Consider the following 13,225-nt stretch of genomic DNA (forward strand, 5'->3'; position numbering starts at 1 on the left):
GATGTTATATTGGCTCTGTGGTGCCTCAGTAAACATGTGAAATATGAATTAAAATCATCCACGCATTACTGAGTTACACCCGTTTTTCTGCCAAGAGGTCTGAAATCAGGTCATTTGAATTTCTCAAGCTTATCTAGGTCACTTGCAAAAATCTCCACCTACCTCTCTGCTCTGGCGCCAGCATTGTCAACATAACAAAAACATGTGCTCTCACAAGTAGTGAGGGTTGGGTTTTCTACACAGAGGCAACCAATCAGAGGAAACGGGGCGGTCTGAGCTCCAGTAAATATGGAGTAAGCGATTAAAAAACTGAGTCAAACAGAAGCAGCTGTCAGAGGGGCCTTTTCTGGACACTAATATAACAAACCCAAGGTGTTTTTTTAAATGAAATTGACAGTTTTATACTATGTCCATGTTAGAGAGTCACTCTATGGAGGTTTAAATAGCCAAAATGTGGGAGCTTTAACATCCATAATATAAAAAACAGTGGACGACTGGTTAGCACATCTGCCTCACAGTTCTGAGGACCCGGGTTCACATTCAGCCTTGCCTGTGTGGAGTTTGCATGTGTGGAGTTTGCATGTTCTTCCCGTGCCTGCGTGGGTTTTTTCCGCCCACATTCCAAAAACATCCATGTAGGGTAATTGAAAACTCTGAATTGTCCCTAGGTGTGAATGTGAGTGTGAATGGTTGTTCGTCTATATGTGCCCTGCGATTGGCTGGCGACCAGTTCAGGGTGTAACCCAGCTCTCGCCCGAACTCAGCTGAAATAGGCACCAGCACACCCGTGACCCGAGTGAGAATGAACAGTTCAGAAAATGGATGGATGGATAGATTTTGGCGGGGCACATTATACTCAAGAGCATATTATACACTTGAAATGGTGGTAGTCTACGGAAAATGCAACAAATTGGGGAGAAGATTACAAGGTGTGTCAGAAAAGTTCCGTATTTCAAACTCAAATGACAAACTAAGAGTTTTCCCCTTTCATGTGAACCATACCATCAACCAGCATATCTACAAAGAGATCCTGCTGCGTTTGCTTCATTCAGTGGGCAAAAAGAGGCGAAAACTGCTTCACCATGACAAGAAACCTGCTCACAGCACACTGAAAATCAGACAGTTCCTGGCCGAGAAGAATATCCCCATGCTGGAGCAACATCCCTACTCACCCAACCTGGCGCCAGGGGAATCGATTAGAAGAGTTTGACGATACTAAGATGGCAGTGATGATGGAGCTATGAAAGATCTCGCAAGACCCCTTGATGAAGGCCTGCTAGAGAAGGCCGGGAAATGTATGAGACTCCAGGGAGTCTCATACATTGACCAGAAGTAGGAATAGAAGGGAACTGCGAAAGGGAAAACTTTCATAGTTTGGATTTGAAGTACTGTATATTTTTTGTGACACCAGACCTGCAACTTTTCAGACACACCTCATAATTCACTGCTTGGTAAATAAAAAGCTTAAAACTAAATGTAATATAAATGTTTTCTTTGTTTACAACTTACAAGCTCTTCTCGCCTTCGCTCCAGGGTGTGACGCTGTCTCTCCCAGTCTGAGGAGGCAGCTGAGAGTTTCTTTACGGATCCGTGGCCGTAGAGCCGCCTCTGGGCCTCAGCTTTTTGCTGTGCTAGGTTGCGTTTCTTATCACTGGCTCTACACCAACACAAACAAAATACAAACGCAATGCAATGTTGACCTAAAAACAAAAGGCACTGATACAGATACCACCAGTGTATACAATTACTTGACAAAGTATTTGAAGAAAAATACAATGGAACTCTGTTCAAGGACACACGCTAACCTCAGACGTTTTTCATATTTATATTAAATTTTTTCCATAGGAAATAATAGTAGTACAGTAGTTGAATTAATCCGACCTGGGTCAGACGATGTTTTAAGTAACATTTTAACATTCTTAAGTGTCATACAAGTGAGAAATTAAGTTATATTAAAACATTCAAAATGACAACAGTGTAATGCATAAGTGATTCACATCACAGATGCCTCTTATGTGCTAACCTTGCACCTTAACATTGACAATAGGTCAGAATGCTTTTGGGGACCCTGGACAAATGTATTGGGACACCACTGGACTCTTAGCGTTCAATCAAATTCTATTTAATTCAAATGATTCATGTATATTATTCTTCTCTGCTCAATTTGTCTTAAAGCTTGTTGTGTCACCAAAAAGCTAGACAAAAAGCAAAGTGCGTACGAAGTTATTTGATCTGTGCTGAACTGAGCTCTTGTGGGTACGCTGGGGAGTCGGTTCAATGAAATTTAGCATGATGTCACGCATGACAGCAATATCAAAAACCCAAGGAATAAGCCAAACATAATTTATATAGCAAATTTTCATGTTGCTTTTAATCCTTTCTATTTCATTAGATATGGTATCTATGTTATAATAGTCCAAATCAGCTGAATGATGTGGTCTGAAAGTTGTCTCCGAAGGATTGCCCATAACATTTGCACTGCCAAACTACAATACAACACCACAATCAAATATGAGCAAGACAGAAAAAGTGCCTGACAAAATATGACCAGACATCTAATTCAAGTGTCGGCAGTTGCTTGTCTGGAGAAAGGGCAATTTATTTTAGTCAATCGTTGGCCCTTTAAATTGGATATCGAGTGCCGTTGGGATGGGGACAGAGGTTTATCAATGTCCATGCCCGGTTGGGTCTGAATTGATCCCACGATGATACAGTTGGTTTTGTGAGCAGACTCGGGGACCACCTTTGGGTGAAGTGAAACCTTTACTTTAAAAGGGAGTATCGAGCGAGGTAGAATAGAACAAAGACCACGGTCACTTCAGCATGGACATTAACATGTCAAGTGGATAGCACCTCCCACCACCACCAGCAGCTTTTAATGATTGTCATGAAATAATGTAGGAACAGCGCAAAACTCAGTCATGAGATTATTTTTCTTTTGAGACCATTTTGATTAGAGATTTGTTTGGACCTGCTGAGCCAATGGAGGAAGTGATTTTTTTTTTTCTCCTGTGGGATTTTTGCAATTCTCAATAGAGCTGACCCTACTGGATCTATTCCGCATGCAATTAATTTGTGTGTGTGTGTTTGTGAGAGAGAGAGAGACTTTGGAGCCGAAGAAATCCAAGTGTACAATGATCAATCAGCAGGCAAGTTCATGACCAGAAGTAGAAATAGAAGTGAACTTCCTCGATTGATCTTGTGAAAAATTGACAAACGATTTAATGATTATTATTAACATTATTTTAAATGGAGTTTGGGAAAGGGCATCATGTTAGTGAGTGTGGTTAGCACATTCTGGGTTTGAAACAAAGCTTGGACCTTTTTGTGTTGAGTTTGTATGTTCTACCCAAGCTTGCATGGGTTTGCTCACACATTCCCAAAATTAATTTAAAACGGAATTGTCCACTGGTGTCTGTGTGAGTTGAACAGTTGTCCGTCTGTGTGCCCTTGACTGACTAGCCACCCAGCCAAAGTCAGCTGAGATAGACTCCAGGTAACCCATGAGCCTGAACTCAATAAGCGTTATGAAATGGATGGATGCTCTAGGAGAAACTCTCTGAATGTTCTGAACTCTATTGTTGTATTATTCAGAATAATGCTGCTCAAAGGAGTTGTGCCATGTCAAAGGACTTTTCGGATATTGCTCAACTTTCCACAGCTGATGTCAATGTTGTTGTAAACTAGTTGAGACTGAAACCAAGAAGTTAACTTAAGTGTCCTCAAATGCATGAAGATGCATTTAATCAACAATCAATTATGAAAAGTAAAACATATGTAATAGTTGTTTTTTGTTTTTTTCTAGAGCTAAAACCACAGAATTTTTTTAGGATGTTATTATCCCTGTGTGATGAGTCAGAGAGCAAGTTAGATCAACAGGATTGTACAGGGACATCAGATCAAACTGTTTTGCTAAATAAAGAACTCCGGCCATCTAAACTTCCCAAAACTAAAGTCTGAAGTTGGCTTTGGATTTGAAACATAACGGACCCTAAATTGAAATATGTTGAATGGAACATTACCTAATGTTGAGTAGTTTCAGAGCGTTGAGCAAAACTCCTCTCTTTACGTCAAAATCAATCTTCTGATCTGTCCCAAAGCTTGGAGCTCGATTGATCTGTTAGAGAGAGCAAGGGTGAATATATATTTTTTCTACTTCACCTACTTTTGTCATCCAGATCATTGTAATCATCACCTATTGTTTTTTCTCAAATTAAATAGGGAGACATTCTAGCCCACTAAAAAGGGAATCTCTGAAAAGAGAAGAAACTTTTTTGATGAAAATAAAACGGGAGGAAGATGGAAGGTAATTTTTGTTTGCATGAGAGCGTGACCCTTACCATTTAAAACAGAGTAAGCAATGCCAAACCCAAGTAAAACCTATAAATACAAACTACAGCCATGCACTACAACTGTCAATAATCAATATTAATAATAATCCTGCATGGGAACATCAACAAACAAGAACATATTCCATCATATTCAATTAAAAGAGTTCTCTCAGAGTCAGTAGAGAAACCCAACAGAATAGGAAGACACACAAGCCCAGTGATTACCAACAAGTGTGCCGTGGCACAGCGGGAGGTGATCCAATTTCACTTAATTTGTCAGAAAATGATTTGTTAGTTACAATATCTATCTCACCTCCTTTAAATAAAAAAGAAAAAAAATTGAACGTAAACCTGACTAGTGATGAAAGGAAAACATAAACAACTTGAGTGTAAGGCAGATAAAAGCATATCGTTAACTTGCTTCCAAATTTATGATTTTAGATTTTGAAGGTTTGTGAGTTTCAAAATATAAGCAGTAGAAAATGGATGGATACTGTATGTTTCAGATTTCTATGAAAAAAACAAACAAAAACCAAAACACAGTTTAGCAGATTCAAGTTGAAAGAAATGTCCATATATCCGTCTTAAAAATGGTTCAGTCATCCATACCCTCTTTTTGTAAAGCTGTTCAACATACGATATTGGTCAAAGATCAACAATGATCCATCCACTCAGGAGTTTAAGAAAAATGGAGTGTAAAAACGACATCAGACCTTTTAGAACCAGAAAGATTTTTGAGAAACCATCCCTTTACAGAGATGTGCAAAGTCCCTGGGACTCAGGAACTCAATCCCTACTCCGAAAGAGTCATTGCTAATCCTCACACAAAGGTGATTGCTGTGCTGTGACAGATTGAGGAACAAAGCTGTAAAACGATATTTCACAACCATAACCAACCTCCCAGGAACTGACCGAGCCATGTTCCTGACCGTGGTTGCCAACAATGGGGCAGTATGCTTAAAAAAGGGAAGAGCCAGCGCAAAACTAAGTGATGTCATACTGTCAAACTGCCCTCTCCATCAACACAAAATTGTCTTTCATCAAGCATTTTTAACATCATCATCATCATCTCATCTATTGCAATCGACTGTCCCACTACTTTTTGTTCGTTTGAGTTGTCAAGAGTTGTTAACGCTCCAAAAAAAACTTTCATTTGAGGTCAGTATGGTGCGATCGTGGCAGGGTGGCGTTAGACACACTACGGACCACTGAGAAATGTTACTTTGGTATGACAACAGAAATGTAAAGTGAAGACAAATTTGACATTTGTTTCTTGTTTAGAGAAAATGTCATGTTTCTGTTCTTTGTTGAATTCACTGGAAGGTTACTTTGATTGGCTGGCAACCACTTCAGGGTGTGCCCTGCCTCTCGCCCGAAGGTAGCTGGGATAGGCTTCAGTACACCCCACGACCCAAGTCAGAATAAGCAATACAGAGAATAAATGGATGGGTGGTTACATTGTGTCGCATTGATATGTATCAATGAGGTTTTCATACTTTAAAGCTTTGGAGAAACTGGTGTGATTTCTCCTGGTACAGTTACAAAGACAATATCTTATTTTATTCACAGGGCAACTTGGTTTAGTGTTATGTTGAATGAATGCTGAATGAACCAGAACCAGTGTAATATTTTCTGCTTTGGTCCACAGCCAAATTAGCTGATGCAGCTATGACTATCCCATCTGCCTATCCCATGGTGGAAAACCAACCCACATCAAATTTACCATTTCAAACTGTACAAACCAAACTGAACTACTGGTGGAAATTATACTTACCATATGCAAGCCTGAAGCATTTGCACAACATTATCTTAACTTGTGAGGCCATCGCTGCTCATCTCTTCACATGTCCACAAATACCAACCACTAAGTGCCGAGTGTTTATTAATGGACTACTTAATACCTTTTTACTGAAGTCCGGTCAAAGGCTGTATGTCTAATTTGTTAAGAAACCATTGCGGTTTTAGAGGAATATAACATCAGCTGTCACTTTTCTACCAAGCATGCTGATTATGCTAACAGCCAATCAACGCAGGAACTGATGGCTACGGCTCAGCGGTTAAAATCAAGCTTGCAGGCTCAGCAAAACACCTTTATCTGACAAACTGCAATCCAAGATTCAGTCACACAAGACCCTGAAACAGGGGAGCTGCAGATGGAACTGATTGATCTCCAATGTGGTACTGTCTTAAACGAGAAGTTCAACTCTCTAACTGGATGAGTTTTATGCTTCATTAAGCACAGACAATTTTCCAAAAATCCAGAAGATGGCACACAGGATGCTGGTGGTGTTTGGCTCTACATATGTGTGTAAACAGACTTTTAGTGTGATGAACACCAACAAAACATCCTACAGATCCCAGCTGAGGGATGAACACCTCAGATGTGTTCTGAGACTTGCCACAAAACTAACACCAGACTTTGATGCACTGGCAAAAAAACAACAACAAAACAACACTGTTCCCATTAAAATAAATCTAAGTATTAACACTAAAATGCTTTTTTTATTTTATTTTTTTGGTATTTTTGATATGTAAGCAGGCGGTGGACGACTGGTTAGAGCTTCTGCCTCACAGTTCTGAGGACCGGGGTTCAAATCCCGGCCCCGCCTGTGTGGCATTTGCATGTTCTCCCCGTGCCTGTGTGGGTTTTCTCCGGGCACTCCAGTTTCCTCCCACATCCCAAAAACATGCAGGGTAGGTTAATTGACAACTCTAAATTTCCCGTTGGTGTGAATGTGAGTGTGAATGGTTGTTTGATTGTATGTGCCCTGCGATTGGCTGGCAACCAGTTCAGGGTGTACCCCGCGATGATAGCTGGGATAGGCTCCAGCACGCCCGCGACCCTAGTGAGGAGAAGCGACTCAGAAAATGGATGGATGGATGGATATGTAAGCATCTGGTCCTGGCTTGGCCGCCTGTCAAATTTTAAAAGTCAATGTGGCCCGTGGGCCAAAAAGTTTGCCCACCCCTGGTCTAGTTGCTACCTTATTCATCTCTCCTTCTGTATTTCACCGTTTCCCTTCAGTGGCAAAGGAAGTCTGGCCAGTCTGGTCCTAATGAACCCCTGCTAGGTCCCAAAGCCCCCACTCTGATTTCCTTAAGTGACTCTGGCAGGATCTTAGAGGAGCCCTTGGTTGCTCCAAGACGCATTCAATAAAAATGTCAGATGAAAAGATTAGACACTCCTTTTACTCCAGCTTTGATTCTTTTTAGCATCGGTATGGCATCAATATAACCCAAATATCACTTAGTCAAACAGCAGCGTAAGCATGCAGGAAAGAAAGTATGTCAGTACCTTTTCACAGGACATCAGGATCCTCTTATGATCACCCAATTATGCATACCAAGATCAGAGGCTGAGCTGCAAATCGTTCATATTCTGTATACTGTAGAATGCTTTGTCATCTTTACCTCCACTCTAAAGTTTATGTACCTACCATATTACAAACCCAATTCCAAGTTGGGACATTGTGTTAAACATAAATAAAAGCAGAATACAGAATACAAAATTCTGTACAGAATTGTACAGAATACAAAACAGAATTCGCGGGAGTGCTGGAGCCTATCCCAGCTATCATCGGGCAGGAGGGGGGTTCACCCTGAACTGGTTGCCAGCCAATCGCAGGGCACACATAAACAAACAACCATTCGCACTCACATTCACACCTAGGGGCAATTTAGAGACTTCAATTAACCTACCATGCAGGTTTTTGGGATGTGGGAGGAAACCGGAGTGCCCGGAGAAAACCCACGCAGGCACGGGGAGAACATGCAAACTCCACACAGGCAGGGCCGGGGATTGAACCCCGGTCCACAGAACTGTGACGCAGACGCTCTAACCAGTCCCCACCATGCCGCCTTTTTGTGTGTTTTAAAAAAAATAAAAAATTAAAGTATAGTTGGGATGAAGAGTAACACAAATACATAAAAAATACATATCTCGAAAGGATTTCAGCTATATGATTTGCAAATCATGTTCAACCTATATTTAATTAAATACACTACAAAGACAAGATATTTAATGTTCAAACTGATAAAGTTGATTGTTTTTAGCAAATAATCATTAACTTGGAATTTTATGGCTGCAACACGTTCCCAAAAAACTGGGACAGGTGGCAAAAAAGTTGAGAAATGCTCATCAAACACCTGTTTTGTACATCCCACAGGTGAACAGGCTAATTGGGAACAGGTGGGTGCCATGTTTGGGTATAAAAGGAGCTTCCCTGAATTGTTCAGTCATTCACAAGCAAAGATGGGGCGAGGTCCACCTCTTGTGAACAAGTGTGTGAGAAAATAGTCGAACAGTTTAAGGACAATGTTCCTCAACGTACAATTGCAAGGAATTTAGGGATTTCATCATCTACGGCCCATAATATCATCAAAAGGTTCAGAGAATCTGGAGAAATCACTACATGTAAGCGGCAAGGCCAAAAACCAACATTGAATCCCTCAGGCGGCACTGCATCAAAAACCGACATCAATGTGTAAAGGGTATCACCACATGGGCTCAGAAACACTTCAGAAAACCAATGTCTGTAAATACAGTTTGGCGCTACATGCGTAAGTGCAACTTGAAACTCTACTATGCAAAGCAAAAGCCATTTATCAACAACACCCAGAAACGCCGCCGGCTTCTTTGGGCCCGAGCTCATCTAAGATGGACTGATGCAAAGTGGAAAAGTGTTCTTTGGTCCGACGAGTCCACATTTCAAATTGTTTTTGGAAATTGTGGACGTCCTGTCCTCCGGGCCAAAGAGGAAAAGAACCATTCGGACTGTTATGGACGCAAAGTTCGAAAGTCAGCATCTGTAATGGTATGGGGCTTTGTTATTGCCACTGGCATGGGTAACTTACACATCTGTGAAGGCACCATTAATGCTGAAAGGTACATACAGGTTTTGGAGAAACATATGCTGCCATCCAAGCAACGTCTTTTTCATGGACGCCCCTGCTTATTTCAGCAAGACAAAACCAAACCACATTCTGCACGTGTTACAACAGCGTGGCTTCGTAGTAAGAGTGCGGATTCTAGACTGGCCTGCCTGCAGTCCAGACCTGTCTCCCATTGAAAATGTGTGGCGAAATATGAAGCGTAAAATACGACAACGGAGACCCCGGACTCTTGAACAGCTGAAGCTGTACATCAAGCAAGAATGGGAAATAATTCCACCTACAAAGCTTCAAAAATTAGTGTCCTCAGTTCCCAAACATTTATTGAATGTTGTTAAAAGGAAAGGTGATGTAACACAGTGGTAAAGATGACCCTGTCCCAGCTTTTTTGGAACGTGTTGCAGCCATAAAATTCTAAGTTCATGATTATTTGCTAAAAACAATCAAGTTTATCAGTTTGAACATCAAATATCTTGTCTTTGTAGTGTATTCAATTAAATATAGGTTGAACATGATTTGAAAATCCTTGTATTCTGTTTTTATTTATGCTTAACACAGTGTCCCAACTTCATTGGAATTGGGGTTGTACATATCTGTACGTGCTTTCCACAAAACCCTTTCCATTTTCATTTTTTCTCACTGTATAATGCATAAATCATTTTGACAAAAAATAGGAAGATGCATAGGCTACGTGTCTATAAAGCTTTGGTATTTGGTAAATTGGGTATGTGCACTTCTGAGTGTCATTGAAATTATGTCTGTTTAGATTCTCAGTCCCATCTAAATGTGCCCTGTTATTACTGTTACTAACTTTGGGATAATCATAATGCAGCTTAGCAACCCATCCATCCATCCATTTTCTGAGCCGCTTATCCTCACTTGGGTCGCGGGAGTGCTGGAGCCTATCCAAGCTATTTTCGGACAGGAGGCGGGGAACACCCTGAACTGGTTGCCAGCCAATCGACGGGCACATACAAACAGCCATTCGCGCTCACATTGTCACCTATTGGCAATTTTGAGTCTTCAATCAAGCAATTAGCAACCATTATCACTAATAATATGACATAAATTATTGTGGAAATTGATTTAGTGTCTGTGGCTTATAACAACATGGTAATGGTGATGGCCCAACAACAATCAGCCTTCTTTTCCAAAACAAAACAGCATCCATTCTCTCTGGAGAAGTAGTCAAACAAGTGCAAGGTCTCCTCTTGATTAATCAGTTCAGTAAAATTCCTCCTCCTTATTATTCTAAGCAGTGCATAAACAACCGCTGCTTTGACAAGGCTCCCAATCTGCCCCGCACACTGGCAGGTATTGGCATAGTCCAACTGTTGCAAGAACTAAGTGTTTGTTAAAGAGCAATTGTGGAAAGAGCAAGGGAGGGAGAGCGCAGAAGAGCGACTACACAACGGACAGACAGACAGAGACACACAGTTACAGTGGATTTAAGACAACACACCCCTGTGCAAATAAATCATTTCAAAACTGTAAACACAATTGCCACCATTAATGTAACCTATGTAAGGCTCAATTGAAAAAATATATATATTTTCAAGAGGGGAAATAAAAATAAACAACTAAGATAATGTGGTTGCACAAGTGTGCACACCCTCCTAACTGCAAATGTGGCTGTGTTCAGAGTTAAAGAATCACATTCAAACTCATTTTAAATGAGTCAACAAAAATGTGCCTCTGATTAACTAAGTTTGGATGTTCTAGTTGTCTTTTCCTATCGATTTTCAGAATATCGAGTTCTGAGGACCGAGGTTCAAATCCCGGCCTCGCCTGTGTGGAGTTTGCATGTTTTCTGCGTGGGTTTTCTCCGGGTACTCCGGTTTCCTCCCAAAAACATGTGTGATATAGGTTAATTGAAGATCATCCATCCATCCATCCATTTTCTCTACCACTTATCTTCACTATCGACGCGGGCGTGCTGAAACCTATCCCAGCTATCTTCGGCGAGAGGCAGGGTACACCCTGAACTGATCGCCAGCCAATCGCAGGGCACACAACAAACAACCAGTCGCACTCACATTCACCCCTATGAGCAATTTAGAGTTCTCAATCAACCTACCATGCATGTTTCTGGAATGTGGGAGGAAACCGGAGTGCCTGGAGAAAACCCACGCAGGCACGGGGAGAACATGCAAACTCCACACAGGCGGGGCCGGGATTTGAACCCCGGTCCGCAGAACTGTGAGGCAGATGTGCTAACTCATAGGTGTCAAACTCAAGGCCTGGGGGCCAGATGTGGCCCGCGAAAGCAAATCATGCTCGTCAACTTCCGAGATTTTTGCTCAAATCTGTACCCAAATTCCAAATTGTCATAATAATAAACAATAATCTTGAGATATTGCATTTTTCTGTTACCAAACCCTTCTTCTACAGTAACTTAAACAATACTTGAACAAACTATTATCCTTCTCTTCTGATTTCAAAACTAGTTATCCCTCAATTTGTTGTGTAATGGTAATATGTTTTGGTGATGATTAAACATTTATATGGTTTCAGTGTTCTAACGGCCCTCTGAGGGAAATCATAACTACAATGCGGCCTGAGACAAAAAAAGAGTTTGACACCCCTATGCTAACCAGTCATCCACCGTGCCGCGCTATATATATATATATATATATATATATATATAGATAGATAGATAGATATAAATATATCTGGGACAAAATATTTTTCTTCCAAGCATCCCATACGCATTCACGCACATCTCTATGTCCCTTATTTACATGCAGTATACTGTGTATCTTCTGCCTCCATGACAAGCATGCACACAGTCACACTGTCAGTGGCATTGCTACGCATGATGATAAATGACTAAATGCTGAGGTGTGTTTTCAAGTGCTCCATATATGAGGCAAGTGCAGCCCTAATTTGATACTTATTCTATGAAATAGTCATTTTACAGGAAAATGGATGTGGATAGAAGCAGACACTCCCATACTTCAATGTAATTATTCCTTAATAAACCCTTTTATGAGTCAAAGCATGGCTTGTAGGTATCTACTGCCACCTACAGCTTACAGGGAAAAAGACAAACCTCCTCAGAGCCTGAGACAAAAGCAATGAGCATTTAAGTAAGAATGAACCCCACTGAGTGCAGCAGATTAATCAAAGGCAGACGTAAAATAAAAAAATATATATTAAAAAAATCAGGGAAAGGGGATTAGAACAAGACAATTAGGAATATAAAACTATGTGTTCACTGTCATTTTTCATAGAATTCAATCAACTGAATGAGGAGAACTTACAGTACCGTACATACTGCAGGTATCAAGTAAATCATCATCACCATGTATGCAGGATAATGGAGGTTATTGGAGGGGTTACAAAATACATTAAAGCCTGCCAAAGAGCTAAACTATCCTTCCAAAGATTCAATGTTATGGTTACGGTTGCTGTTCAGATTTACAACTGTAGGAACACAAAACTTTAACCTCACAGAGGATTCACTGCACAGACCAAAGAGAGTTAAAATTCACATGGCTACCAAAGTAAGAGACTGTATTTATTCTGTATGAGAAATTAAGTATTTGCAGCACTTGCATTCCATTTGCAGTGCGTGTTTGTATGTGTTGGGAGGTAAAGGAGAATAAAACATCCATGTGTGGGTTTCTTTGTGTACGTGAGTATTGTGGCATCTGTTTACACTTGCCATTGCAGATTAGTCCCCACAAACACACATATATTTGCACTCAAAAGTAAAGGAAGTCTGGATTATGTTGGCTCTGAGGGATGGACAGTTAAACCAAACTCATCTTGAAGCAATCGGGTGGAGCGCACTAAAAGAGAGGAAAGTTGGATGAAGGGAGGGAGGAGCTGAAGTATCACTGCCCTTGGGGAAGCAGTCCAGCTGCAGTCTGTCGGTCTGTTGTCATTATGCGAATTCACACACAACCGCAGACACGCACGCTCACACTGAGACACAAACATCCCATGCCACGGTTGACCAAACCATGCCCGCCTCATTAGTTGCCAATCACTCTGCACAA

The 13,225-nt window shown here is 40.9% G+C and overlaps 1 protein-coding gene across 11 annotated transcripts in view; it reads right to left on the reverse strand.

Annotated features, from left to right (window-relative positions):
* The window catches only part of ttll7 (tubulin tyrosine ligase-like family, member 7), a 116,970-nt gene that overhangs the window by 57,068 nt on the left and 46,677 nt on the right, over positions 1–13,225 (reverse strand). For 10 of the 11 annotated variants that reach the window (XR_009789334.1, XM_061779100.1, XM_061779101.1 and 7 more), the window contains 2 exons: positions 4,023–4,117; positions 1,510–1,657 (listed from right to left, as the gene is read on the reverse strand). The exons of the other annotated variant lie outside the window; for it this stretch is intronic. Coding sequence is in view for 9 of the 10 variants with exons in the window: in XM_061779100.1 (XP_061635084.1) it covers positions 1,510–1,657; positions 4,023–4,117 (243 nt within the window). In the remaining variant the exon portion in view is untranslated. The remainder of the gene's footprint in view (positions 1–1,509; positions 1,658–4,022; positions 4,118–13,225) is intronic. 11 annotated transcript variants of the gene reach the window in all.

The sequence above is a fragment of the Phyllopteryx taeniolatus genome, chromosome 7 (assembly GCF_024500385.1).
Source record: "Phyllopteryx taeniolatus isolate TA_2022b chromosome 7, UOR_Ptae_1.2, whole genome shotgun sequence".
NCBI lineage: Eukaryota > Metazoa > Chordata > Actinopteri > Syngnathiformes > Syngnathidae > Phyllopteryx > Phyllopteryx taeniolatus.